This window comes from Talpa europaea, assembly GCF_964194135.1.
Source record: "Talpa europaea genome assembly, chromosome: 5".
NCBI classification, from domain to species: Eukaryota; Metazoa; Chordata; class Mammalia; order Eulipotyphla; family Talpidae; genus Talpa; species Talpa europaea.
The window spans coordinates 91,227,697-91,255,185 of NC_140071.1; the positions used below are offsets into that span (position 1 = coordinate 91,227,697).

General features: G+C 35.0%; 1 protein-coding gene across 4 annotated transcripts in view; it reads left to right on the plus strand.

Annotated features, from left to right (window-relative positions):
- The window catches only part of MAPK10 (mitogen-activated protein kinase 10), a gene marked incomplete at both ends in the record, with an annotated part of 147,768 nt that overhangs the window by 92,079 nt on the left and 28,200 nt on the right, over positions 1-27,489 (plus strand). For 3 of the 4 annotated variants that reach the window (XM_084233479.1, XM_084233480.1, XM_084233481.1), the window contains 2 exons: positions 2,502-2,684; positions 6,171-6,295. In XM_084233479.1, the coding sequence (XP_084089605.1) occupies positions 2,502-2,684; positions 6,171-6,295 (308 nt within the window). The remainder of the gene's footprint in view (positions 1-2,501; positions 2,685-6,170; positions 6,296-27,489) is intronic. The other variant, XM_084233482.1, reaches the window with a different exon arrangement.

Sequence of the window (27,489 nt, forward strand, 5' to 3'; positions counted from 1 at the left end):
AATACAAAATTAGGTACAGAGCCTTATAGTCTGTGCCAATGAGAGCCACTGAAGATTTACCTTCGATAGTTTAATGAATATGCTACCTTTGTGAGACATCTTAATATATATTAGATTTCCTGATATGTAAACATGCTTTTTGCATTTTTTGCTTGTAGGTAAAAATTTATAGATTATAGTAACAGACTTATAACAGATTTATAAGACAAAGACATTGTAATAAGATCTATGTACATCTTCCTTCTAATGTCAGCCTTTGGATGTTACATGACTTTCTAGCAATCTGCTACTAGTGAGTCGATAGCCTTTTTACTCAAACTATCAACTTTGAGTTTTTGATGTGTTTTGGCTTATATTATTTCCTCACCCTGAGCGTACTTACCATGAAGCAAATGTAATTGTACATCAAATCACTTATTTGTATTTCTATATTATCCAAACTTGAAGAGGACTTTTCAAAGGAAAAGAACATTTTCAAATGAAAAAGAATTAAAATATTTTTAAAGGAACAAAACAACTTAAGGCATAACCATGAGTTTTAAGTCCAGAACCTTGCCATATATATCATACATACACGTATACACACACAATTTCTGTTTTAAAGAATCCACAGTACTTGGCTCATCTTAAACTTTATTGTTAATATACTATGAGATTATTTGGGGAATGTTACTTCGAAAGCATTCTTCTTTTTTACTGAATAAATTTATAACTCGAGGCAAATGTAACTAGGATGTTGGAGAGTATTTTGTCAACTTTACTAAATAACTCCTTTGTAAAATCTGACAGCTTCTTTGCCCCTTTTAATTTGACAATTTAGTTGAGATTCTAAGGAAGCTTGACCAACATAAAATGATGGCTTGGTATAGCATACTAGCCTGTCTTAGATAGGAAACTCCTTTCTGTAATTTGCAATGCAGAATTTGAGATTATTTAATTATAATAATGGTTTTTACTTAAATATACCTGGGAAGTTATTGCTTGCCTATATTCATAATAGTAACAGGTTTTTCACTGAGCGTAGCTTTTAACACTAACATTTTATAATTTTTTGTTTCTTTATTTCTAGTGGTTCTAAGTACCATTTTTTTTCCTGTACATAATAACTCAAATGAACTTTTATTGAAATATATTTTTGCTTAATTATTATTATTATTCTAATTTGTAAAATAATATTCTTTAGTTTTTCCTACCCTCACTTCATTTCTTGAAATTACATAATTTCTCATTCTAATAACTGAGAGGAAATATTTAAAATTTTTTTCAGCCAGATTATAAATGAAGTAGAAGAGAATTTATGAATTATTTTGATTTCATCTTTGTTCAATTTCTTACCTACTTTTTTGTATTATATGTTTATTTTTGTTGAATATAGTTAATTTTGCCTTTTGTCAGGATTGCTGATCCTTTTTAATCCAACCCTATGAATAGCAAAATTTTACAAAGCTTAATTAATTATAGTAAATTCCATGAACTGTTGCAAATTACATTATTAAAATTGAATTTATCAACATTAAAGGATAAAGTTGTAAAAGAATAGATAAAAGTATAGCTAACATGAGATGACCAGGAAACTACCTTCTTCCAGTGAGTTCTCCAGAAGTTTCATAAGTAAAGTTGTCATTCTCAGGACTCTGATAGATGAAACATTAATGTCTGATGAAAAAAGAGAACCTCACTTAGCAGATGTGTCCGTTTTAGAGCTACTTCCAAGTTTTGAGGGTATTACTTTCATAGAGAGGTAATTTTTTTCCCTCTAGAATTCTGCATGCCTAATTTATTTTCTGAAATACATTTACATGGAAATCTGTTATCTTCTATTGGACTTCGTATAGTTACCCTCATATTGTGTTGTAAGTAACAATGAGGATATAGGCCTGTAAGAGGTAAGAACAAATGGTGTGAAGAACAAATGGTGTGAAGTTATAACTACTTTGATATATATATAATCTTTTAAGCCTTTGGTGAAGAATTAATGGCTCATTTATTGTCAGAAATTATATTGATCACAGGTTTAATACATATCACTCAAAAACACTAATAGATGATGAAATTTCCTATTTAGTATAAAAAGGAAAATAAATCATAATAGGAATTTAAGAAAAATTAAATAAGTCTTATTTCAAATGTGTCTTTTTCATTTTTAGAAAATATGGTAAAATAATTCGTGTCCTTTTTTCTCATCTAAATAACACGGTGCATAGAAGTTTATCACAATGTAAGAAACTACTTTTTATGTCATTTGAATACATTTTCATCTTTAAAAGCCAAAAAAAATTTTGTGATATCCTGTTCTGTTAAGTAATGCTGGATCCCTATATATATATTCTATAGACAAATTTATAATTTCAAAAATTTTCATTGCTGGACAATTCTGATTTTCCATTTTTTTGGTGGCTTATTTCAACTCTGGTCGTGTTGATGACTGCTCAGGATTCTGAGACGTGAAAGTTAGAGCTCGTATCTGCACTTCTTTTTGCCCTTAACTATTCAATTCTCAGATATTGACCAGTGGAACAAGGTGATTGAGCAACTAGGAACACCGTGTCCAGAATTCATGAAGAAATTGCAACCTACTGTAAGAAACTATGTGGAGAATCGGCCCAAGTATGCAGGACTCACCTTCCCCAAGCTCTTTCCAGATTCCCTCTTCCCAGCGGACTCTGAGCACAATAAACTCAAAGGTAGGTCCATCAAGGACAACTTGAGACCACTATGTGGGTCATGGACTAACAATCAAGGGATGTTGACCCCTCTTTTTAATTTGAACCACCCAAGTTTATGGAGAGATATTCCTTAAATTATTTTTCTTATAAAGGGGAAGTACCAGGAAGTTTTGAAATTATTTGGATATTCAGAAGGCAAGATAGTAATAAAGTGTGTGGGTTACATAATTCTTAGGGCTTAGGGCTTATTTAGAATCTGAAAATTATTTTGAAGTGTAATTCTAAAAGATCAACATAGTATACATTTAAATTATTGTTTCAATTTATTAAATGCAGACCTAACTTGCAAATTTAATTTACAGCTAATATAGGTGTAAGGGAGACAGGGAAACTAAAATGAGGTGCTACCATTTCCCAGCATTTTATTGTGCCCTCCAAACTTCATTTCTGTTTATGACAGTTGTTTCTTCTTCCGACTGCTTCTACCAGTCTCTAAATGGCAACACACTAAATTATTAGTAAATGTATTGCTTTTAAAATCAGCACCACCCAAATGAAGATGAAAAAATAGTTAAGACTCTAAGTAGAGATGTTAAAGAATTTGTGTTTGATAATTGATTATTGACATGTGGGTTAGAAGTAATTTCTTTACATGAAGACATTTGTAATATAACAATACCTGAGATCACAAAGCCCTGATTAAAGGACCTCCCTGGTGGCACAAGGGGTTAAACACCACACTATGAAGCAATCTGCAGCCTCTGCAGCATGAGTTCAATCCCCAGCCAGCCAGGGAGCAACCCACATGGTGCAGCAGAGCAGACCTCTCCTGTCTTGGCCGCTGCTCCGCTCAGCAGTATATTTCAGTCAATCTGCCTGTTCTGTTCCCCACTCTGTCTCTGGTGAATCTTCACAAACCCTTGCACCTCTTGCCTGTACCCCAGTTCTTGTATGCCTAAATAAATAAATCTTTAAAAAAAAAAGCCCTGATTAAATTAATATTTATCGATGATGATGACAGCACCTGTACAATTACTAAGTAATTACCATCTTCAAATACAAACTTTTTGATTTTTTTTTGCTATTTAATTAGATTTGAGCCTCTAGGGATATATTGTTTTTGCAAATGAAAACTACTTTACATATTTATAATTATTTAACTGTATTTTAATATAAAATTAGCAAATTATGATTATATAAATAATCAAAAGGGATAATTTATTCTACTGTAATTGAAGAATAGCAAAAGACATTTGTTTCAAATGAAATAAAGATGAAGAACTGAAACATTATCCTTCCCCCATTTGTTCCTTGCAAATAGTATTGATCATTGTTAGTGAGATGGTTTGATATTGGTACAGCTCATGCTCTTATTGTTGAAATGCTCATATTGTTGAAGTGCTCATATTGATACCCCTTTATGAGCAAGGTGGGCTCATATGGGAGTATTTGAATCATTGGTGGGCTTATGTGAGTATTTGGAGAGGGGGCTCTGTGAGTTTTGGTATAAAAGCTAAAAATTAAGAGCTCTTTGGACAAATGAATTAAAGAAACACAGCCCCATTGGACTACTGGGAGATCATTGGCAATAAGAATGATTAAATATTAAAAATTAATGTGTTACATGTTCCTGTATTTTTGTTTTTCTTGTCAATTTCAAAGTGTCATTTTGAAAGTGTCACATTTTCAAAGTGTCTCAATTAAAATTTCTAGAATTGAGACCCCAGCAAAATTTTTGATAGAAATAAAATGTCTTCTAATTCAACTAATGATTTATTTGGTAAATATATAAATAAATAATGTAAATAATATGTAGAAAATATATTTATTAAAAAGTAATAACAAAAGAAAATACTAATGGCATAGGACTTGTGAAAAAATAGATTTCTGTGTTAACTACAGCCATCATCAAAATGATGAAAAAACGTAAGACTAGAAAAGAATAGACCATTAAAGAAAGTGATTGCCTTTATTTATTTTTTTAAAGATTTATTTATTTATTTATACAAGCACTGGGTACAGTCAGAAGTGTGGGAGGGTGAGAGAATTCACCAGAGTCAGAGGAGAGAGCAGAGCAGGCAGACTGACGAAGTACACTGCTGAGGGGAGCAGCGGGTGGCAGGAGAGGTCTGCGCGCCATGTGGGACCCTCACCCAGAGGCCTGGGATTGAACCGGCGCTGCAGAGGCTGCGGGCAGCTTCGTAACCCAGCGCTCAACCACTGCGCCACCTGGGAGATCCGAGAATGATTGCCTTTAGTTGGCAAGAATGGTTGCTTTTTCCTGGTTATATATTCTGTAATTTCTTTATTTTGTATAATAAACCCATATTACATTAATAAGAAGAAAAATTGATAAAATAAAAATTGGCCCTTATCAAACATTTTGTTTTTTCCTACTATAACAAACCAATTTATATTTTGTTCTTTGTAATTTGAAGTTTTACCATAATTTTTTAAGTCAGTTCAGAACTGTTTTTATATAATTTTAAAATAGTTTTAAAGATTAAAATTGAGTGTACATTAGCAATGTCATTAAATGAATACAGTTTCTGATTATGTAATTTTTAGCAACTATGCCCCATGTTCATAAAATTTATCATAATAGCATATCCATGTTGTAAAATTTTCCACACGTAGCTGGTATAGCTTCAGACTGGTTGAGCCTCTACCTATGAGCTTTCATCAAATCTGATTCCTTTCAAAAAACAATTCCTCATGATTACAGAAATATTTCAACAAAATTCAGTAGTTGAATAATACTCTTTTTCTGGAATATTTATTTAGTTTGAACTGAGGTAGTATTATCTCCATCAGGTGTTAGCACTATAGTGTACTCACCAACAACTCACCCCTGTTCCACTGCCATAGACCATTGTACCCTCATCCCTTTTTGATTTTTCTCTCCCCCACCTTGGTGTTTTAATTCTATAGTCAACTCTCAAAGGTTGGTTGTTCAACTTACCTTTATCTATTATTCTAGTTGCTGTTTTAATACATTTTGAATAATATTATTCTTATCACATCCACTTTTCAGATTTTTTCTTATATATCTAAGGAATTTCAACTACATGATCTCTACAGTGAGTTGGGTTGCTCAAATTCTGCTGATTCATTGTATGAATGAAAACATAGTAAAAATAGACATGCCTCAACTTCAAACAGCCATTCATGTATTTGTTGAGCATTATGTATTTGCATTTCCTTCCCTCTCTAGGCTGTTTATCTTTTGTTTATACTTATCCTACTCAATATTACCTCGAGTAAGTATTCATACTTGTACACTCAATACATTTTAATCCTTAAAGAGATTCAAATAAAGACATAGGCATAGAGACATACAGAAAAAGGTGCACTGTTCATTTCTTTTTCTAGCATGTCAAGAATTTTACTTTATGTCTGTAAGAAAGGTGCTGTTTGCTCTTTGTTTACTTAGTTTCCTATCCTTCCAGCAAATGTGTTTGTCAAAATAAAAATTTTACTAATTGTTTTTCTCCATTATTTCAGCCAGCCAAGCCAGAGACTTGTTGTCAAAGATGCTAGTGATCGACCCAGCAAAAAGGATATCAGTGGATGATGCCTTACAGCATCCATACATCAATGTCTGGTACGATCCTGCTGAAGTGGAGGCGGTAAGGAAGTCATAGGCTTATTTTATTTCCTTCCAAAAACAGTCATAGTGCTGAGTATTGAAAAATGAAAGCAAATTGAACCCAAAGAACACACAGAGGAACTTCATCAGAAATTTCTATCACAAAGTTACTACCTTCCCTGTAAAAGTTATTAAATGTACTTCTTTTCCAAGATTTTCTATGAGAATGGCAATTTAGTCCAACAAACTCTCTGTCCACGAAACACTTCCATTTGTTTTTGTAAACTTATTTACATCATCAGAGTGTCTCCTATATGTTTAACTCTCAGCCTTTCCTGATGCAAGCTAACTAGCAGAAATAATAGTAATAGAGGATAAGTTGTTTTCTTCTGTTTCCTTGATAAAATACTTGCCAGTAGTGGGATTTGGCACTCAGATCATTTTGATTATAGAGCTTTTACCGGTCATTGGTGACTTTGCAAAAACTTGTGTGAACTAGATGAGAAAAATTGAGTTTTCTAATAGGGACATTATTTCTTATAGATTCTAAATTGACTATAAAAGTAAGATGTATCTCTGTATTTTAAATCCAGACATACTTTAATAATCTCAGAAGCATAGCTAATTTTCAACCATGTCATACCTATCTTAGCCTTTTTTTTTTTTTTTTTTTTATTCCAGTGGGGAACCAGAAATGCACAGGGCACAGGGTTATGGTTGTCCATGTGTTATCTGCAGGCCCCATGCTGGGAATGTCCTCTTATCCTTACTATCAGCCATTTTATCTTCTACTCAAAACACCAAAATCTCCAATTCCTAGAATATCTATATCTACTACCTGTCTTATATCTACTGTCTGTCTTATATCTACTACCTTCACATTAATTTATTTAAATTGACACTTAAGCTTCTATTTGAAGTACTCTTTGTTTTCTTGTATCCTTCCCTGTGCCCCAAGGTGTTCTTGCTCAAGTGCATCTTTGCCTTCTTTCAGCTTCCTTACTTCTGCTTCATGGTGTGCTTGCCTGCGTCAGAGCGGCTAGATTCAAGCTAACATGCTTCATATCCCTAAATTCTTCACTAGAGGAGTCTCACAGATGGGAGTGAGGATTATTCAAAATTGAATGTTGTACACATGATATTCAACAAGCTACTTTTCATACTGTAACCCAATCATTAAGAAGTCAAAAAACTTTAGCGAAAACACATTGGAGATAAGCAAGACCCTAATGTGGAAAGTGAGGTGTAACACTGTCTATGGTAACATTTTTTTATGATTAGCTCTTTTAAGTTCCTTTAAAATGATGCTGAAATTTCAGTTTGCTTTGAATTAATATTTAGTTTCTTAATTTTATTTTTAATAAAATCCTTAAAATTAAATATTTCTCAGTTTAATTATAATGCTCTTAAAGCTAATATGTGTTCTTATCACTAAAATATAGAGTCTCTTCTAGTTTTTCACCCTTAGGAGACACTTTTATAGATGTTCTGGGGGAATAATGAAATGATGAAGTAACTAAGAGAAACTATGATGTATATGTACATGAAAATTAAGTGTGAGAATTATTTTTGCTGATGATTTTTGAGAAATACTTTAGGTTATGCTGATAAAAGTTGTGAACATAATTTATTTAAAATGTTGCCCTTGGTTATTTTGATAGTATAAATCATGTGAGATATTTATTTTTCCTTACTTGTAATTTAATGTGTGTAATCTGTCTTTAATAGATTATGGCCTAGAGTTTAATTGAAGTCATAAAGCCTGCATTTGTAATTCAGTTGTAATTATGTTGCCCTTAGAACAGTTGCTTAGAATCTCTAACAACTTATTTTTTTTTTAAGATTTATTTATTTATTTATTTATACAAGCAGTGGGTACAGTCAGAAGCGTGGGAGGGAGAGAGAATTTACCAGAGCCAGAGCGGGAAACAGAACAGGCAGTCTGACAAAGTACACTGCTGAGGGGAGCAGTGACCGTGGCAGGAGAGGTCTGCACGCCATTTGGGACCCTCGCCGGCAGCTGGGGATTGAACCGGTGCTGCAGTGGCTGTGGGCTGCGAAGCTGCTGCGCCACCAGGGAGGCCCTCTAACAACTTATTAATGAATAGTATGAATGAGTTTTTAAATTTATTTTAAATTTTGTAAAAATTTCTTTGAAAGATGGAAACATAAAACTTAGAGTACTTAAATAGCTACCTCTTTTTCTCAACTTCAATATTGTCATGCTGTGGCATGGATGGCAACAGCACAAGACATGTGCATGCTAAGAGAATGATCTGATAGAACCTGGTAGTCCAGGAGAGGAGGTCAGTTACTACACAGGTGGACAAGCAGGTATCTGGCATAAATTGATTATGCAAGGGTGGATATGTTTTACATTGAACATGTTGCAGTGAATAGGCTGGAATCTTGATCTCTACTCTGTGAAATGTATTACAGAGGCCTCATCTAGGATGAGATGGATCCTACAGGTACCAGAAACAGTGATCAGCTATGTTTTTTGTGATACCCTTGGAATTAGTGTTTTTGTTACTGCAGGTGAATAATTATTTGAAGTAAAATGACCTTCATTTTTTCACAGATATATGGTCAAAGCTGTAATGTTTTCTGCCAGGACTGATAATATTACTTTACAATATAACTCCAGTGTGTCTCTATAATCCAAGTAAATAAAAGTATCAAATAATCAGAATTTCCATGATTATAAGTCATCCAGGGGAAGCAAGCTGAAGCAGCTTTTAAGTAAATCATTCACATCATATTAATGAGGAAAGAAAATTCAAAGATGAGAGGAAAGAAAGATAAATTTCACTGGTGGAGAGTAGAGGCAAGTAGAGAGGAATAAAATAGTAACTGTAAGAGAATGGGAAAAGTAGAAAGGAGAGTGGAGAAATATCCTGTGTACTAACCTATTAATAATACTACAAGTATATTATCACGTTTCCAAAAGTGCCAAGGTACCAAGATGAACAGTGAAGAATACATGAATGTTGCTGTAACTCTAAGAAATTAAATTACTCAGATAGCCATAAAATGGAAAAATTTTAAAATTGATTATCAAGGTTAAAAGTGACCTATCTGTATAATAGCACTTAAAGATTTTGAAGCCACAATTGCTCAAAATATTATCAAGTTCTTACTCAAATAATGTTGAGAGCAACAAAAGAATATGGCCCAAAGAAAGCCCAGTTGGTCACATTTAATGTAAATGTCTTCTAATGAAGTTAAATCAAAAGCTATTCTAGCTCTGGTTCCGTATTCATCAAGACGGCAAGGTTGACATGTTAAAATACAATTTATTAAATTATAGGCATATTAACCAGTATGAAAGATGGAATGGGTTTAAATTTCTGTTCTGCCATTTACTAATTGGTTTTGATCTATTTTTTTTGTAGACTTTCTGCAACTCAGTTTTCTTAACCAAGAAAGAAAAACAATCATACTTATTGTGTAGTGTTCACCTGAGAATATAAAGGGTTAACTTACATAAAGTGCTTAGTACAGTGTCTTGGAAGTTAATAGGGATCCTAATAATCCTAATCCTACTAATAATAATTAGTCCTATTATTATTACTTCTATGACTTTTATATGCAAAGCTTTATTACCTTTAGATAAAGACACATTTAGTGAAAAATTTTAGCTAAGAAACTAAAGACACATTTAGTGAAAAATACCAGCTGACTAAGAAACTGCAGAAATATTCCACATCTTTTCTAATAGTCATTGAAAGTGACCTGGTTCCTGCAGAATTTTTAACTATTGGTCCTTTTTTGCTCATGTATATCCACCTCTACCTTGAAACTATAGGAGAATCTAGTGCCATTGTTTGAAACTAAAATAAAGACAAATTATATAATTCATAAATTCTCATTACATCTATTTTCATGAAGTTAGAGGTATTCGGTGGTATTTGAGGGGCTCAATTTAAATTTTCACTGCTGAGGTATATATACAAACAATGAGAATTAGTTACCTCATTTTTACCAGATTGTTGAGTTTAGAGACCCCGCTAGGCTAGAGGATGATTGTTACCTGCAAGCTTGAGAGTAGGGTTACAGGGCACTCTTTGGGAGCATTTTCTTGAACTGCAAGCAAAGAGAGAGTTGAATCATGATATCTCAGGGCATATAAAAAAGGAACTTAATAAGAATGTGTAGTGGCAGGATTGCCCAGAGCAGGATCTCTATGATTCCAACAGATGGGTGAAGGAGGAGTCCGGGAGCTCTTGGTGGCTTTTTCAGGCTTTTATTGGGTTTACCAGGTATATGGAAGGTAGGGGTGCTGGGGGGCATGGAGGTTGGCAGACCTCCCAGCCCCCAGCAAGTCTTCAACCTTTCTGGGTTCTCTGGTGTTCTCTCGTGGCCTCTGCTTCTCTGCTGGTTCTCGTCCAATCTCTCACTTGTTCCTCTTCTGGTCTTCTGCTTTTATAAGCCAGTCTCAACTCAGCCCATGTGTATCCACCTATGCATGCCCACACCCTATTCCAGGTGTCCACCATCAGGCATGTGTTTAATCTAATGTCGGAAGGGCGGAAAAGCCTGACAATTATTTACCCTACAAATGTGAAATATGGTCATTTTTTAATAATACAGTTTGTTTATGTCCAAAACTCCAGAATACCCTGAGAAAGCACCTGAGTACAGAAACCTGGCTAGTGACTTCTTCTGTGGCTGTTCTTTGTAGAAGAGATAGTGGAGATGTGTTCAGTCACTAAACAAAAGATGTCCCAAATCATAGGAAGTAATTATCATAGGGAAATAATTATCATCGGGAAGCCAATATAAATATATGGGATCAGAGGGAGAATTTTTTTTAATTCCTTGATCCATGACAAAAAGAGAACCACTATGCAAGCAGAATATTGAGGGGGCCAGGCTCATGGTTAGTGGTGACCCATCAGGTGTACTGCTATCTTGGAGGCTCTGTTGTTGGCCCAGATACAATCCTAAATTGCTCAAAGTTTCCTCTGGGAATCTAAATAAAGGGGAAGATTGAACCAGTCAGGCAATTGGTATCTAAATTTCTCTTCTCCTAGAGGCAAGTCCTGGGTATTTAAGGTACCAAAGGAGAGGTGGCAAGCAACCGTGCTTTCTCCATGACAGTTGTGTTAAAAGATATAGAGGAACCATCCGGTATTTAAGTTTTCTAGATTCCTGCTATGAGTCATAGCAGGAATCTAGAAAACTTAAATAAGGGACCAGGAAAATGAATATAAGAAAGTGAAAATCAAAATCAACAAAAAAATATGAACCAGAGACACTTTTTGGGGGGTGGGGGGCGGGAGGGGAAGGATTGGGGTCAGAATGGGGCGTTTGCAATTGTATGGGGGAATATAAAAATAAAATTTATTATTTAAAAAAAATAAATAAATAAAAATAAAAATAAAAAAAAATACACTGTGACTAAATTCAGCAGACAGGGTTAATGTGTTATCAGGGTTAATGTGTTATCATCAGAATGGTGTGATGTGATATGTTGAATACTTGCTTAATTCATGGAACAACCCAAAACAAACAAATGGTAAGATGTTTCAATCACTGCTTTATTTTTTTATCCAAGGATGATATAAACAACATTAAAATTATTGTAACAGTAACATTTAGAACATTGGCAAAGTCTTCTTGCTAGAAATACGCAACTGTAAGTTAGATGAGTTTACACACTTTGTACCACTCTGCATTTATGGGGGTTTTTGTTTGTTTTTTTTTTTTTAAAGATTTATTTATTTTTATACAAGAACTGGGGTATAGGCCAGATGCGTGGGAGGGTGAGAGGATTCACCCGAGACAGAGCGGGGAACAAAACAGGCAGATTGAAGAAATACACTGCTGAGGGGAGCAGCAGGCAAAAAAAAAAAAAAAAAGATCACTCTGATAATTGTATCAAGGTGGGGAAGGAGGATGGCAGGCAAATACAGAAAAGAAAAAAAAAAGATATAGAGGAAAATTATAGAACAAAGACATGAAACATGGGGTGACAGCTGTTATGTGGACTGAGGGGAGAGTCTGGAATAATTTTCTTGGGAATATAAGGAAACATGTGATCCTTAGAGACCAAGGGAAAGTTATGACTCAGCCAGCCAGCTCGAATAAAGCATGATTAGAGATGATAAGCCAGTTCTGATCTTATTTATTATTTTTTACTTCAAGATTAATTTAGAGTTTGGGGCAGGACTGGGTAGGAATTTAAGCTACTATATAGATACTATATAGATCCTGAAAAAAACCATCTGGTCTTCAGATTCCCAGTGAGAGTATAATCTGGGAAAGAAAATAACACTTTCATGTATGAGTGCTATAGATAACTTCAAATAAATAGTGAGAAATTGTAAGCTTATACTAGTTAGCAATGTTAGATATTTACTGTTTATTTATAAGGAGGTTATTATAGGCTCTTGAATGATTTACTGATATTATTTGCTATTTCATTACCTTTAGGGATTATGTTATTTTTGCCTGCAGTGAAAGGATTTGTAGGAACAAGTTAACCTGACTCTGTTAAGCTATTTTATCACAAGGTCATCTTGGATTTTATGCACTTTGAGCAGTTACTGTCTGACATTTTAACCATGCTCTTGTCTGCCATTGTAGTTTATTGATCATTACCAAAGGGAACATGAAAGAGATACTTATCCATGCAAGAAATGTTTTATTTTTATTCTTCTAGAGATATGATATGTAGATTTTTTTAAAGATTTATTTATTTATCTATTTATCTATTTATTTATTTATTTATACAAGAACTGGGTACAGTCAGAAGCATGGGAGGGTGAGAGAATTCACCAGAGCCAGAGCGGGTAGCAGAGCAGGCAGAAGGATCGAAGTACACTGCTGAGGGGAGCAGCAGGTGGCAGGAGAGGTCTGTACGCCATATGAGACCCTCCTCCGGTGGCCGGGGAGCAGCTGGGGATTGAACCAGCACTGCAGTGGCTGCGGGAAGCTTCACAACCCAGCGCTCAACCGCTGCACCACCGGGGAGGCCCCAATATGTAGATTTTAATGTCAAGTATGTCTGAAGGTCTGTTCAAGGTAAATCTTTAATGAAAGCTTAGAGATCATAAGTAGTTTGCGCTGCATTTTAGCAAGTATCAATGTTCAAAATATTAGCGCTACAGGTGTGAGCAACTAGATGGACAAAGGACCAAAAGACATGATGAAGAGAGCAGAATAGGCTAGACATGGAATCAGAAAGGATGGGACATAGAATCAGAAGCCTGTAGTCAAAAAGTATAGGCTACAGAGCTTAGTCTGAAAAATCCAGATTGAGAGTTGATGTGGATAGATGAATCAGACAGGGCAGATAGTTAAACCATTTCTTCTTTTTTTTTAAAGATTTATTTATTTATTTTATATAAGGACCTGGGTATAGGCGAGATGCGTGGGAGGGTGAGAGGATTCATCAGAGACAGAGTGGGGAACAGAACAGGCAGGCTGACAAAATACACTGCTGAGGGGAGCAGAGGGTGAGACAGGAGAGGTCTGCCGCGCCATGTGGGACCCTCCTCGGCCAGCTGGGATCGAACCGGTGCTGTCGAGGCTGTGGACAGCTTCACAGCACTGTGCTCAACCACCTGTGCCACCAAGGGAGGCCCAAAACCATTTCAATAGAGATGTTTGATTTAGTCTCAGAGGTCTGGGTAGATGCCACCTTGAGAGCATTTAAACGAAGGTAAAGGAGAGGAAGTTTTCAGATTAGCAGTGCAAAACAAGAACAAATACTCTTGAACCCAGAACTTAGCAATGGTTGAAAGATACTATTAACCCTGGAGTGAGGAAATGATTTACTGGAACATAGGGATGGCCTTTCTAGAGGAATTAGTTACAAAGATACAAGAGATACAGCTGCTTCTGAAGAGAGAAATGGGGAGAAATGGCCAAAGCGTCTCTTCTTCACTTTCCTAGTGGCATCTCATGTTGATTGAGAACAACCCTAAGTCACTAATAGGTGAACCTGGAAAAGCGATCTTTAGGGATCAGCTCCCTGAGACAGAGAAGATCAAGGAAGGGTGAGGGCTGGCTCTGTCCTATTCATTAATTTTCCATATCTCAGTATCTCCAACTAAATAAAAGTGAAGTGACGAAGCAGTTAGACACATATAATCTGTGATGAGAATTCTTTGGAGGTTGGAAGAGGTGCTCAGGGCCCTTGTTTTGGGTAAAAATAAAGTAAATATTACTTTTAATATCCTTGTGACTTCTTACCAAGAATCACCACCTCTTAGTCTTGGCATAAGACTATTTATTATTAGACTTTTTCTTGAATGTGTGTAGTTCCTTTCTTTTGTGTGTTGGTGTCAGTTTTCAGCTGTTTGTTGTATGGTTGATGAGCCAATGTTGGATAATATGGGCTTGGAGGAAAGAGGGCTGAAGGCATCTGTTTTCCTTTAGGTTGCTTTACTTCTACGTTTCTGCTGCCAGATAGGTAAAACACATTGAAAAGACCTCTTTCATTTTTTTTCCTCACTCACCTTTTCTATTCTTACTTACTCTTTCCTTCTTTTCGTGTCTTTTTCTCTTTTTTATTCCACTCCTACTGAGCTTTTCACATAGACTTGGACTTTTTTTTTAACAGTTAAGTATTATTTATTTAGTCTGTTAACATTTATTGAACTCAATCTGTGCATCTTAATACTGACCTAAGTGCTGGTGATTCAGCAGTGAATTTTTTTTTAAAGTGGTTTTATTTATTTTTTTTTAAGATTTATTTATTTATACAAGAACCAGGGTACCGGCCAGATGCGCGGGAGGGTAATAGGATCCACCAGAGACAGAGCAGGGAACAGAACAGGCAGACTGACGAAATACACTTCTTAGTGGAGCAGTGGGCGAGACTGGAGAGGTCTGCTGCGCATGTGGGCTGCTCCCTGGCCAGCCGGGATCGAACTTGTGCTGCAGAGGCTGCAGATCACTTCATAGTGCAATGCTTAACCCCTTGCGCCACTAGGGAGGCCCCCTCAGCAGTGAATTTAAAAGCAAAAATAAGTTCCCTGCTTTCATTTATCTTGGTAAGTTTACACACAGTTAAAAGTGCATGGAATTTTTTGTTTTGTTTTGTTTGGGAATTTTATGGCATCATCTTGGACCTAAATTCCTCCAAGTATAGGCAATCTATCTCATTTGGCTATTTAATTTGCATTCATTGTGTGCTTTTCTGTATATAAGAGGAATATATAATAACTTCTTCCTCTTAATGTTAATCAGTTATAACTAAATTGCTGATTCATTTTTAATGTTTAACTACATGTGCCTCAATTGCTTTGATTATATTTAATAAATTACAATCAGCTAGCTTTAGTTATTATTTTTTTTTTTTAAAAAAAAACCTTTTTGGCTTTGAATCAATGTCCTGATCAGGCTTTAGTAACTAAAATGCATAGATATAATAATTATTGCATAATCAAAGGATCATGTAGTTGGCAAACTATGTAATGGAAAGATCTAACTTACAGTTTAACTATTTACCTATAAATATATTGATTATCTAGGACCTTGAAATAAATTGAAATAGCTGAGAGTTATAGTAGGGAATTATTCTTATTCTCTAATTCTAATTCTCTTGAATATATTTTCGTAGTCAAAGCTAATATTATTTGATTATAATATCATATGTTAAGTTGTTCTCTCAAACCAACTTCATCAATGAGTTATTGCTTATATTATCTCTCTTTAAGTCACTAACTATGTCCTTAGCCAATTGTTTTCTACTGAATTCTCTTGAGTCCCTATATGTTCCTAAAACATGGTAAGGAATAGGCTTATAGATATATTTAATTATAAATGTATTTAATGTAGACTGCTATTTCACCACATCCTCGCCAACATTTGTGGTTGGTAATATTTTTGATATGTGCCATTCTTACTGGTGTAAGGTGGAATCTCAATGTGGTTTTGATTTGCATTTTCCTGATTATAACGAATGTTGAACATTATTTCATATGCCTGTTGGCCATTGAATTTCCTGTTTGGAGAAAAGACTTTTAAGTTCTTCTACCCATGTTTTGACTGGATTGTTTAGTTTGTTTTTGAGGATGTGGTGAAAAAGGAACTCTCCCATATTGCTGGTGGGAGTGCAAACTGGTCCAACCACTATGGAAAGCTTTCTGGAGGTTCCTCAGTCTACTAAAAATGGAGCTGCCACATGACCCAGCAATTCCACTCCTAGGGCTCTCCCCAAAGGACACAAAAATATTGATTCAAAAGAACACCTGTACCCCTATGTTTATTGCAGTACTATTTACAATAGGTAAAACCTGGAAACAACCCAATGCCCCAAAATAGATGACTGGATCAAGAAGATGTGGTATATATACACAATGGAATACTATTCATCAATCAAAAAAGATAAATCAATGCCATTTGCAGCAATGTGGATGGAACTAGAAGGAATTATGCTCAGTGAAATAAGTCAGAAGGAAAAAGAAAAATATTGAATGGTTTCACTTATAGGAGGAGTATAGGGGAACCAAATAAGACATCCGTGTAAAAAAATAACAATACAAAACAAAAATAGACAATTATAAATCAGAGACATCCTGCAGGGGAAGAGGAGGGAGGGAGGGAGGAGCACAGGGGACTGCACTGAGCACAGGGGAGGGGGATGCACGGATGCATTGGTGAAGGAAATTCTATGGGGACTATACCTGAGGGGAGGAGCAAATATTATTTAAAAATGAAAAATGATATGAAAAATAAAAAAAAATTAAAAAAGCACAATGGACTATGGTGTTAGATAACAGGTGCTATTATGGTGGGAGAGCTACAGGGACAACATCTGAGGGGAGAAATCAAATACTGTCCAAAATTTAACAATGATGTAAGAAAATAAAATACACACGCACACACACACACGTGCCATTAGAATAAAAAAAAAATTTTAAACATAAATGAAGGGGAAAATAATAATATATTTTGCTAGACTCAGAAAAAATATAAATTTAGGTATAAGGAAATATATAAGCTACAATGAAGATGAGTTTGGTGCATCTAATGTTCAAACAGTTCATTAGTACTTGTCTACTTTTGGGAAATAAAACACTGGATAAAATGTGTATATGCTTGCTTTAAATATTTCATCATCTCTCTATTAACTTAGTGAGTCTGAGTTTAATCCTGGAAGTACTAGAGGAGATGATTTAAACAAGTTGTGAATGAGAATGGTTTCTGTACCAGCCATATTTCTTCCTTTGAGAGGAAAAGAGAGTAAGTCATTAAAATTGACATTTCCCCCATCCAAGTACTAACAAGGCCTGACCCTGCTTAGCTTCCGAGATCAGACGAGATCCAGTGTGTTCAGGGTGGTATGGCCAACCCAAATGGCCAACCCAAAAGAAGATGACTGGATCAAAAAGATGTGGTGCATATACACAATGGAATATTACTCAGCAATCAAAAAAGATAAACACATGCAGTTTGCAGCAACATGGATGGAGCTAGAAGGGATCATGCTCAGGGAAATAAGTCAGAAAGAAAAAGAAAAATACCGGATGGTCTCACTCATAGCAGGAATTTAGAGAACCTAAATAAGGGACCAGGAAAAAGAATAATCAATACAAAGTAAAAATCAAAATCAACAAGCAACTATAAACCAGAGACATAGTACAGGGGGGTGGGGTGGGGGGAGGAGGGAGGGGCGGGGAAAGAAGGACTAGAGACAAAATGGGGGGGGGGTGCAATTGTATGGGGAATATAACCAAAATGAAAATGCATACATTGTGCAAAGATGAAAAAAGATGTAAGAATTATATAAAATAAAATATTTAAATAAAAAAATAAAATTGATATTTCCCTTTGGTGAATAATGTCAGAAGAATAGGGCATGGACTCAAGATGGTTTATGAATAAGTAATCAATTTGAAAAGCAGAAGCTACTGTTTGTGTTTCCTGATTTCCCTAATGGAATACACATAGATGTTTAAAACAGTTAATAGATAACGTTTTTGTTTGTTTTTGTCTTTATTGTGGTTGAAAAGGAAATCAGTTGGCATATAAAGTTTGTTATATAAAATTTAATAGCAATTCTCATACTTTAGAAGAGAACTTTTAAATATTTAAATAAGTATAACCAGCAAATTTGAGCAATTTTAGGATTTTTTGTAGTATCTGAAAATTTTTATTGGGTAAGAAAATTCTATTTGCAAGATAATAGGAAAACTACTTTTGTTAGTATTTTATGAATTAAAAAATTTCCATTGCTTTTCATTAAAAGAAAAAAGACTATATGGTGATATCTCTGCATGTTACCTGGCATTTTCCTAATGAGTTTATCACTATTTTGCTTCTTGATGCTATATATTTCAGTAAATAAAAAAAAAATCCCTTCTTACTTTTCCTTAGATACTTTGGGTCATTTTTTAAACTTTGGATTTAAGTTTAGAAAACTTACAGAGTTTTTACTTTCATCTTTGCAACAAGATAGATCACTGTATTTGATAAAGCACATAACTGAGTTTTCTCAGCAAAGTCCCTAATTGGAGCTTTTATAAAGAAAATTATTCTCAAAAAGATTTCTAAGATCATTTCTATCATATTGATAACATCAAACAAAAATTATATGTAAGTTATCTTAAATATCTTCATAAGAAGGAGAAACTACCCAAATTCAGAGGAAAAAGAAAAGAAAAATTGTTAGTGCTTTCATTTCCGCAGTATGTAGTATTTGTAATGAGTGTTATATTTGACAGTCAATTTGAATATTTCTTGAACACAATCACTTGTCTGGTCTACAGTCTAGGTGCAGGTCACTGGTGACATTTTGTTGTCAGGAGTTGGAAAGGCGAAGAGGTTACTGAGTGATGTTGTAATGTAAAATATCATTATGCTCTTCTCCATTCTAAAATTGCCATCATTTAAATTCTGCTTTTCAGACTAAATGTTCCTATGAATTCTTTTAAATATGATTTGTCCTACTCACATGGAGTTAATAAACTGGCTGAATCCCTCTCTCAGCTGTTCTCTCCATCTGTCCTGACACAAGGACTATCTCTTTGAGTCTTTTGATTTCTTATTATTGCAGCATGCATCACGCTGTGAAAAAACTAGTATGACACCCTGGCAGGCCTAATTTGAGAAATAGTTTAGTGCCATCTATTTGTCATGGAAGATCCTTTTAGTGTGGAGTTGAACTCTAAGTAGGCTTGCTATACTCAAAATGTATATAAATTTAGAAATAAGTAGGAAGAAACATGAGCTACAATGGATAGGAATTTGATGTAGTCTAATTATGTGTTTAATTATAGAAAGAGCAATTCATATTTTGTGATTCTCATTTGCTCGGGAACGTTAAATCAATGTCACTAATTCCTAATATCTGCTATTTGTGGAATTCTAAATTTCCATCTGTTCATGCTGATGTATTCTTTCAGAAGCATAATGTGAGCAATTTACTAATTGGCTTCAGAGAAAATATAACTTCCATTATAGTTCACATGCCCAGTGCCTCAGCTGTTAAGTCAAGATATCTTTTCAATAGCGTTGGGATTGTTTTGATGCCATGAACTATGTTGGTGGGAGCCTGTCAAAATGTTTGTTGTGGATGGATTTAGCCATCTGCTTTTAGTGGCCTTTCTCCCTGCATGACTTATAAAAAGAATATGTATTTCACTCAAACACTAATTTATTTGTCTCTAATTTTAGTAAATTGCTCTATTGAAGAAAAATATTCTTCTTGATTTCAAATCAGTGAGATATGTGGAATCCACTGGCTGTATAAGATTCTTGAATCTCAAAGCTGGAATAGTTGAGTTGAACGTAGTTCATTTTTAGGAGATACTCTTTTGCTGACTAGCAACCTCTATCCTCAGGTTTTTCTTTGAGTTATTTAAATAGTGGTTATTGTTAATCTCTTGAATAGACAGTGAAGGAAAATTATTTTAAAAAGATTGGGAGGTGGTAACAGAAATTATTTTCCTAGAGCATTTCATATTTGGTATTCTCTGAAAGTCTGAGTTATAATGTCCTATCAGATTCTTTCAAATCTATGATTTCCCCCTGCCATCCCCTCTCCTGCTTGACTTCTTAAGTATGATATCCACCCATTTAACTCAAGGTAGTTGGCATTTGTGAAAGTGTACTTTATTTTTTAAAATATTTTCATCCTTGAATCCTTGTAACATCTGTCTAGGATACCACAAATTAGTTTAACCTATAAATTGTGGAAGAAAAAAAATAAAACAAGTAATGCTTTTCCTTTTTTGAGCTGCTTCTAAGAGATAAACAAGGAAATCACTGTCAGGACATGTAACATATTCTGTCAATGTCATTCACAAAATTCTATAAGAAGAAGATTAAAGAGAAGGGAAAAGAATAGGGGTAGGTCAGAAGAAAGATGCTCTGTTAGCTTTGTCTTGAGATAAGTAGAGGTCATAAAAATAACTAATCTCTAGGGAAGCACATTTCATAATTTACATTCCTATCTTCCTTGCTTAACTACAGTGTTGCTAAAATAAACTAGATTGTTCCATTTCCACAATTATTTTGTCTTTCATGAAATAATCTTTAATCATTTGAATATAAGTCCAAGGACTGCTCTAAGGCAATCCTACCCATTCTTCTATCATTATGATTGTTTCAGTAGATCCTTTATGATAAAGAAAGTGACACAGCTCTGTAGAAGTGGGGATGTTTTCTGCAAGGTCCATATACTAATTATTATATATAACCTTGTAATTTAAAGGCCATATCAATTCTTATCCTAGCAGTGATGTTTAAGTGGTTGACAGCCCTGTTTAAGTTTTTTTCTTTATATTTGTAGACTTTAGTGTCCTATATGAATCTTCTAGAAATTCTCATTATAAAGCTTATTACTAATAGTCTGCTTTTATTCTCAACACATGACTAACCTTTATTAAACATTTTTGAAATAATTAGAGACACAGAGGAAGGTGCACAAATAGTGCATAGACTCCCCTAAGCCTTTATTTTCCCAATAGTGACATCTTATCCACCTGTACTACAATAGCAAAACAAGGAAGTTGACATTAGTACTGTTGACTAGACTATGGGCCACTTATTCATTTGTTCCAGGTAAACATGAACTCACTTTTGTATGAGTATAGTTCCATGTAATTCTATTGCATGTGTAATATTCTTCTAACCATGGCACAACCCAGATGGTGAACTGAACCATCAAAGCTAACTTAATATTAGAAAAATTAAAAAGTATAATGAAAGAGAAATACATACCATTTATCTTGCCCTTTTGTATTTACCTAATGTTGTTTTGTTTCCTTTTTTTTTTAGAGATTTATTTTATGCATACAAGTGCTGGGATGTAGGGCAGCAGTGCAGGGAGGGGGATGAGAGGATTCACCAGAGACAGTGTGGAGCAGAACAGGTGGACTGACTGAAATACACTGCTGAGGACAGCAACAGGCGAGACAGGAGAGGTCTGCTGTGCCATGTTAGCTCCCTGGCCAGGGATCAAACTCATGCTGTAGTGGCTGCCAATAGCTTCATAGTACAGAGACTTAACCCCTTGCACCACCAGGGAGGCCCTATTTGTTTTACTTTTGTGTGAGATTTTGAAAGAATGAATTTTTTCCCTGCTAAATAAAAATATTAAACATTATCATAGCAATTGCGATAAGATGAAAACTTGGGGGGGCATCAAGCAAGATCAAGTCAAGATATCACCCCCTCTGTAACAAACTCTTCCCTCTAGTAAAAGAGCATACAGGGTCATGAAAAAGCAGAAATTGATCAGTTAGAGTAGACCTATCCATGAAATGGTGTATGTGATTTCTTTTTCTTCTTACTTTCTATGTGAAAGGGCAAAAAATGTGGCAACATCTATTACTCTATTTTACAATTAACATTGCTGATTTCACATACTATTTTCAGAAAAAATATTGTAAGATTTTGAAATAGGGGATGTAAGAATGAGTTACTATGTGGCCTGTCTACTTCACCTTCTGGAGTTTCACTACTTCTTATTGCTTTTGATTTTTTGACAATTTCTATATGTTGTAGAAAATTGATAATAATGTAAAAGATTTATGTTCATAGAAATAAAAGTAATTCATTCTTTTTTTTTAAAGGTGCATGAAATGCACATGGAGAGGGTTCTATTTATTTATTTATTTATTTATTTATTTTTATTTTTTAAAGATTTATTTATTCATATAAGCACTGGGTACTGTCAGAAGCGCGGGAGGCTGAGAGAATTCACCAGAGCCAGAGCGGGGAAGAGAACAGTCAGAGTGACGAAACACACTGCTGAGGGGAGCAGCGGGTGGCAGGAGAGGTCTGCGTGCCATGTGGGACCCTCGCCCGGGGGGATCGAACCGGCGCTGCAGAAGCTGCGGGCAGCTTCGCAACCCAGCACTCAACCGCTGCGCCACCAGGGAGGCCCAAAAGTAATTCATTCTAGTGAAATGCCACTGATACTTTTTTCCACTGAACATTAACCACTTTGCATCCATCTTTGTAAATTCATTTCAGTATTCCTGATAGTCTGTATAAGTGTGCTTTATGGTTCTCCTTTGAATCAGTTACAACTTCTCCTTTCCCCTCCACTGTCACTTCTGTCCTTTTGACCTTTTCTTCATTCTCCCTCTCTCCTGATCTCAGAAATATCATTTTCATGTATTAATATCTGTTAGTTTTTGTAAGTATTTAACTTTGTTTAATAGTCTGCTTGTAAATGTCCAGTATTTGTCTTGGTCATTTTGACTTGCTATATTACACACAATTTTGTACTCCTTCTTCTCTTTTGCTGTAAGTGGCAATAGTTCATCTTATGATTGAACCAAATTCCATAATGTGGATATACCACATCTTCTTGATCCAATCTTCTGTCAATAGACATACTTAAGATTTTAAATCTGTCCAAGCTTGCTACCTAAAAAGTTTTTCTTTGCTCTATCTTTACCAGACTTAATGAGGTTTACATGCATGGCATATGATTAATAGTATAGCCTCCTTTTTGAAGAAATCCCAAAATATACACATGTCCATCTTATACAATTCATCTTAACAAATGCTTTTTTGCGTCTGTGTGCTATGTTGAGCACTTTCCAGGAGCTAAAGATGCATAATGAGGGAAACATTTTCCTGCCCTTTGGAGTGTACAACCTAACATCAAACTCCATTATCCTGAGGTTCACTTACCCCTAGAAGTTCCTTGGATAGGCTTCTGAGGGCTTGAAAAACCTCCTGAAATTGGATGGTTGTCATCATCTTTTTACATATTTCTGGGAAAATGGTTCATAGACATTATGGGATTTTTGGAGCTTTATCTCCAAATTATTATTAAAAAAAAACAATAATACAGTAGAGAAAGGCTTTGGATGAGGGACTATTCAAATATGGATAGTTTATTTCAAATATGGATAATCTACTGTTAGAGTTTTCTATCAGTTATAAACACAAACAAAAAGTCTAAAGTACTTCCTTGAAAAATTCCTTGAGATAAATTTTTTATTTTATTTTATTTTTTATATTTTTTAAATATTTATTTATTTATGCATACAAGAACTGGGGTACAGGCCAGAGGTGTGGGGGGTGAGAAAATTTACCAGAGACATCATGGGGAACAGAACAGGCAGACTGACTGAAATTTGCTGTTAAGGGGAGCAGCAGGCTAGTCAGGAGAGGTCTGCTGCACCATGTGGGTAGCTCCGTGGCCAGGGATCAAACTCAAACTTGTGCTGCGGTGGCAGCAGATAGCTTCATAGGTTGTGTCTTAACTTCTTGCACCACCAGGGAGGGCCAAAATTTTTTCTTTTAATTGTATTGTAGTTTCATTGTTTTACATCTGTGTTTAGCAATCTAGGATTTTTCCCCTCAGGTGTAACACCCATAATCCTCCTCCATAGTTCATTGTGCTCTCTCCTCTACTCTATTCTCAACCCTCATCTTTTCACTTCTCTTCTGTGTACCTCAAATTATGATCAGCTTTCAAGGGTTGATTTTAAAGTTTGTTTTTGTCTGACCCTTTGGTTTTTCTATTTTCACATATTAGTAACACCATCCAGTATGTATCTTTCTCCTTCTGACATATTTTACTGAGCATAATCCTTTTCCGCTCCATCCATTTTGCTAAACAAGGCATGAGTTTATCTTTCTGTTAACTGAGTAGTATTCCATTTGTGTATATACCACCTCTTCTTGATCCACTCATCTGTTTTGGACCACTTACGTTGTATCCATGGCTATTGTAAATAGTGCCACAATGAACATAGCACTGTAAGTTTTCTATCCAAAGTGATTTTTTATTTGTAGCAAACAATCCTTTTGCCTCCAAGAGTCTTTTTTTTTTTTTTAAGAAAAGGGGTTGTAGAGGAAGTGATTGATAAATATAAAGCAAAGTACATATGCCTTCAGTTAGTATTAGTTTTAATATTTACTGAAAATATGAAATAGTTTCTTGTGGTCCTAGGCAGGTTGGAAATGTAATTTCTCCAAGAAATAGAATTAACAGCCTAGCAGCCATTCTCTACTTTGCCAGCAACTCTTTTGTTGTGCTGTGAGGCTTTCAAGGGTTCAGTTGGGAGGTTGGCTTTAAAGTTTTATTTTTGCACTGTATTGCAATGAATAGCTGATTTCATGAGTATAATAGGTCTAACTTTCTTCACATTTTGCTTCCACTTTGTTTCGCCTAAGAACTGACTTTGCACTATTGATTTTTCTTTGCTATTTTTGTCTCAAAGATTTTTGTTTGCTTTTCTGTCAGTTTTCTAAGAAGGTGTTACTTTTGAATATTGCAACATGAAAAATCATGTAAAAAAGAAAAAAATGAAAGCGCACAATAGGGCCTACTTTCTTTACTATGCTGGTAGGGTGAAATTAACTGTCTTGTTTTAGCATTTATTTTTAGAGTTGTTTGTATTATCAAGGTTAGTTGAGAAGTTTTACTTTTTAGTAAAAAGAAGAAAATAGAAAGCATAACCTTTAATGATGCTGAGTATGTGTGGTCATGGGGAAATAGATAGTAATTCAATCTGTAGGATGATAGGATGCTTATTTTGATATTTTTTGCCGCAAATGAAAACTGTAGAGATAAAGTCAACTTGTCATCAGAACTGAACTAAGATTTAAAAAAAAGGTCTGTAGACTGGGAGTTTGAGGAACTGCAGAATCAAAAAAGAGGGGGAAAGAAGTAATCTCGAGTATTAAATTGTGGTAATTTTAGATTGAAAGGAAAAGGCTGTATCTGAACATTTTCTTCCCAAATGTAGAAGCACTGAGCCCTAGGGCTTTCATTATATGTAAGGAGAAGGTAGAATGGGTTTCATCCAAGGATGAGACAGAATATTAAAAAGGTTACACTACCTTTTTATAAGTTTATTAAAATTTTATGATCTTTCACAGCGTATGTGCTATAATAAAATTATTATGTCCCCTTCTAATGGCATGGTAGTTGTAAGAATGATAAAAACCACTTCCATAACTTGTTGCAGCTTCAATATGAGACTCAGGGGGTAATTTGTGAAATATTGGTCCACAATACCTTGTAAAAGAAGGGAACTTATTGTTTATTAAAGTACTTTTAATTGGTGACCAAAAGAACGTCTCTAGTTTCTTATTCCAGGAAGAACATGATTCCCATTTTTATGTACTTTTGAAAGCTGAACTCCTTCATTTTCCTCTGAAAGAAGTGAGGAATAAAATAACTATGCCTCAGGCACTTCTTCTGATTATTTCTTATCTAAGATGTTGTTTATTTGGGAATAAGTTCAGCAGAAAATACTTAGTGATTTCATTTCAGGACATACACACCAGAATGCTGTTTTTATAGTAGAGCAATCTGTTGCCACTTCTTTTTCTGAAGTAAGTTTTCTCATGTTCCCTGTTCCATGATCTTGTGATTCCTGTTTCATTACAAAGAGAAGTTTTTCACAGTCAAAATTCCCATACTTACAAGCACAGAGAAGTTCTGAACTATTTAGTAGCTCTCTCATGAATAGAAGACCTAGCTATAATTGAAGTGAAAACTTATTCACAATTAGTTAATTTTTAATATTGCACAATATAATATAGCCTTCTAAGCCAAAGGGTCTCAGGGAAAGGGAAGAGAGAAAGAGTTAGTGATCTTTCTCAAGATCATGGCACAGGGTGATACTAAATTATGATGGAAGCCTCAGGGATCTGGGAGACCTGGACTAAGACCCCATCCTACCTTGGACTTATCTACTTCATTCACCACCTAAATGTTTATTAAGCTTCAGTACACAAGGCCACTGAAGATTCATGAATTATAATTAAAGAGGCCTAGTTTTTGATACTTCGTAGTTATAGTATAATAGCATTGATAGATAAGAAAATGAGAAATTGTAACATGAAAGGGAAACACAGAGTGCCACAGAAGCACAAAGGAATAATGCATTACCTCTTTTTTAGTTGACAAAGATTTTTAGGAGGAGGAAAATGTTGAATGGGACCATGAGGATGGATAGGAGTTAGCCAAATGAAAGGGAGGTGGATGGATAGCATCTTCTTGATAAAGGAGGCAGCCTGTTCAAAGGCTAGAAGAGAAGAGAAACCTCTCAGTTTACCTGAGCGATGAGAGTTAATTCAGTATGACGCCAGATGAGAGGAGTAAGAAACCTCAGCTGAGATCAGGTGGGGAACTCTCTAAGTCATTCCTGCGGGAGGACTCATGCCAAAGGTATAGGAAGCAGCTGTAGGCATTTTAATCACCGAGGTGTTTTAGGCAGACCATTTTTTAAAATTTATTTATTTATATATATTTTCATCATCATTCCTTTATAAACAATGTTTGCTTTTTTTTTGCTCAGGTGTATCCCCACAGAATTTCCTCCACCAATACACCCTTGCACCATCACCACAGTCCCCTGTGCTCCTCCCTTCCCCTTTTCAATCCCTCTCCCTCCCCCTCCCTTGCAGGATGTCTCAGGTTTGTAATTGTCTGTTTGTTTTTGTTTTGTTTTGTTGTGCTTTGTATTGTTACTATTTTCCCCTCTGATGTTTTATATATTCCCCCTATAAGTGAAACCATCCAATATTTTTATTTTTCCTGAGCATAATTCCGTCTAGCTCCATCCATGCTGCTGCGAATGGCATTAGTTTATCTTTTTTGATTGCTGACCATTTTTTTCCTCACTGGTAGAATGAATACTAGCAGAAAGACCAGAGATGATGATAGTGAAACAATTAATATAAGATATAATGAAAAAATGGACTTCAATGACAGTAGGAATGAAAAAGAATGACAGACTCAGAGATATTTAGGTGGTATACTTGTCACAACTAATATTTACTGATGAAAGGTCCTAA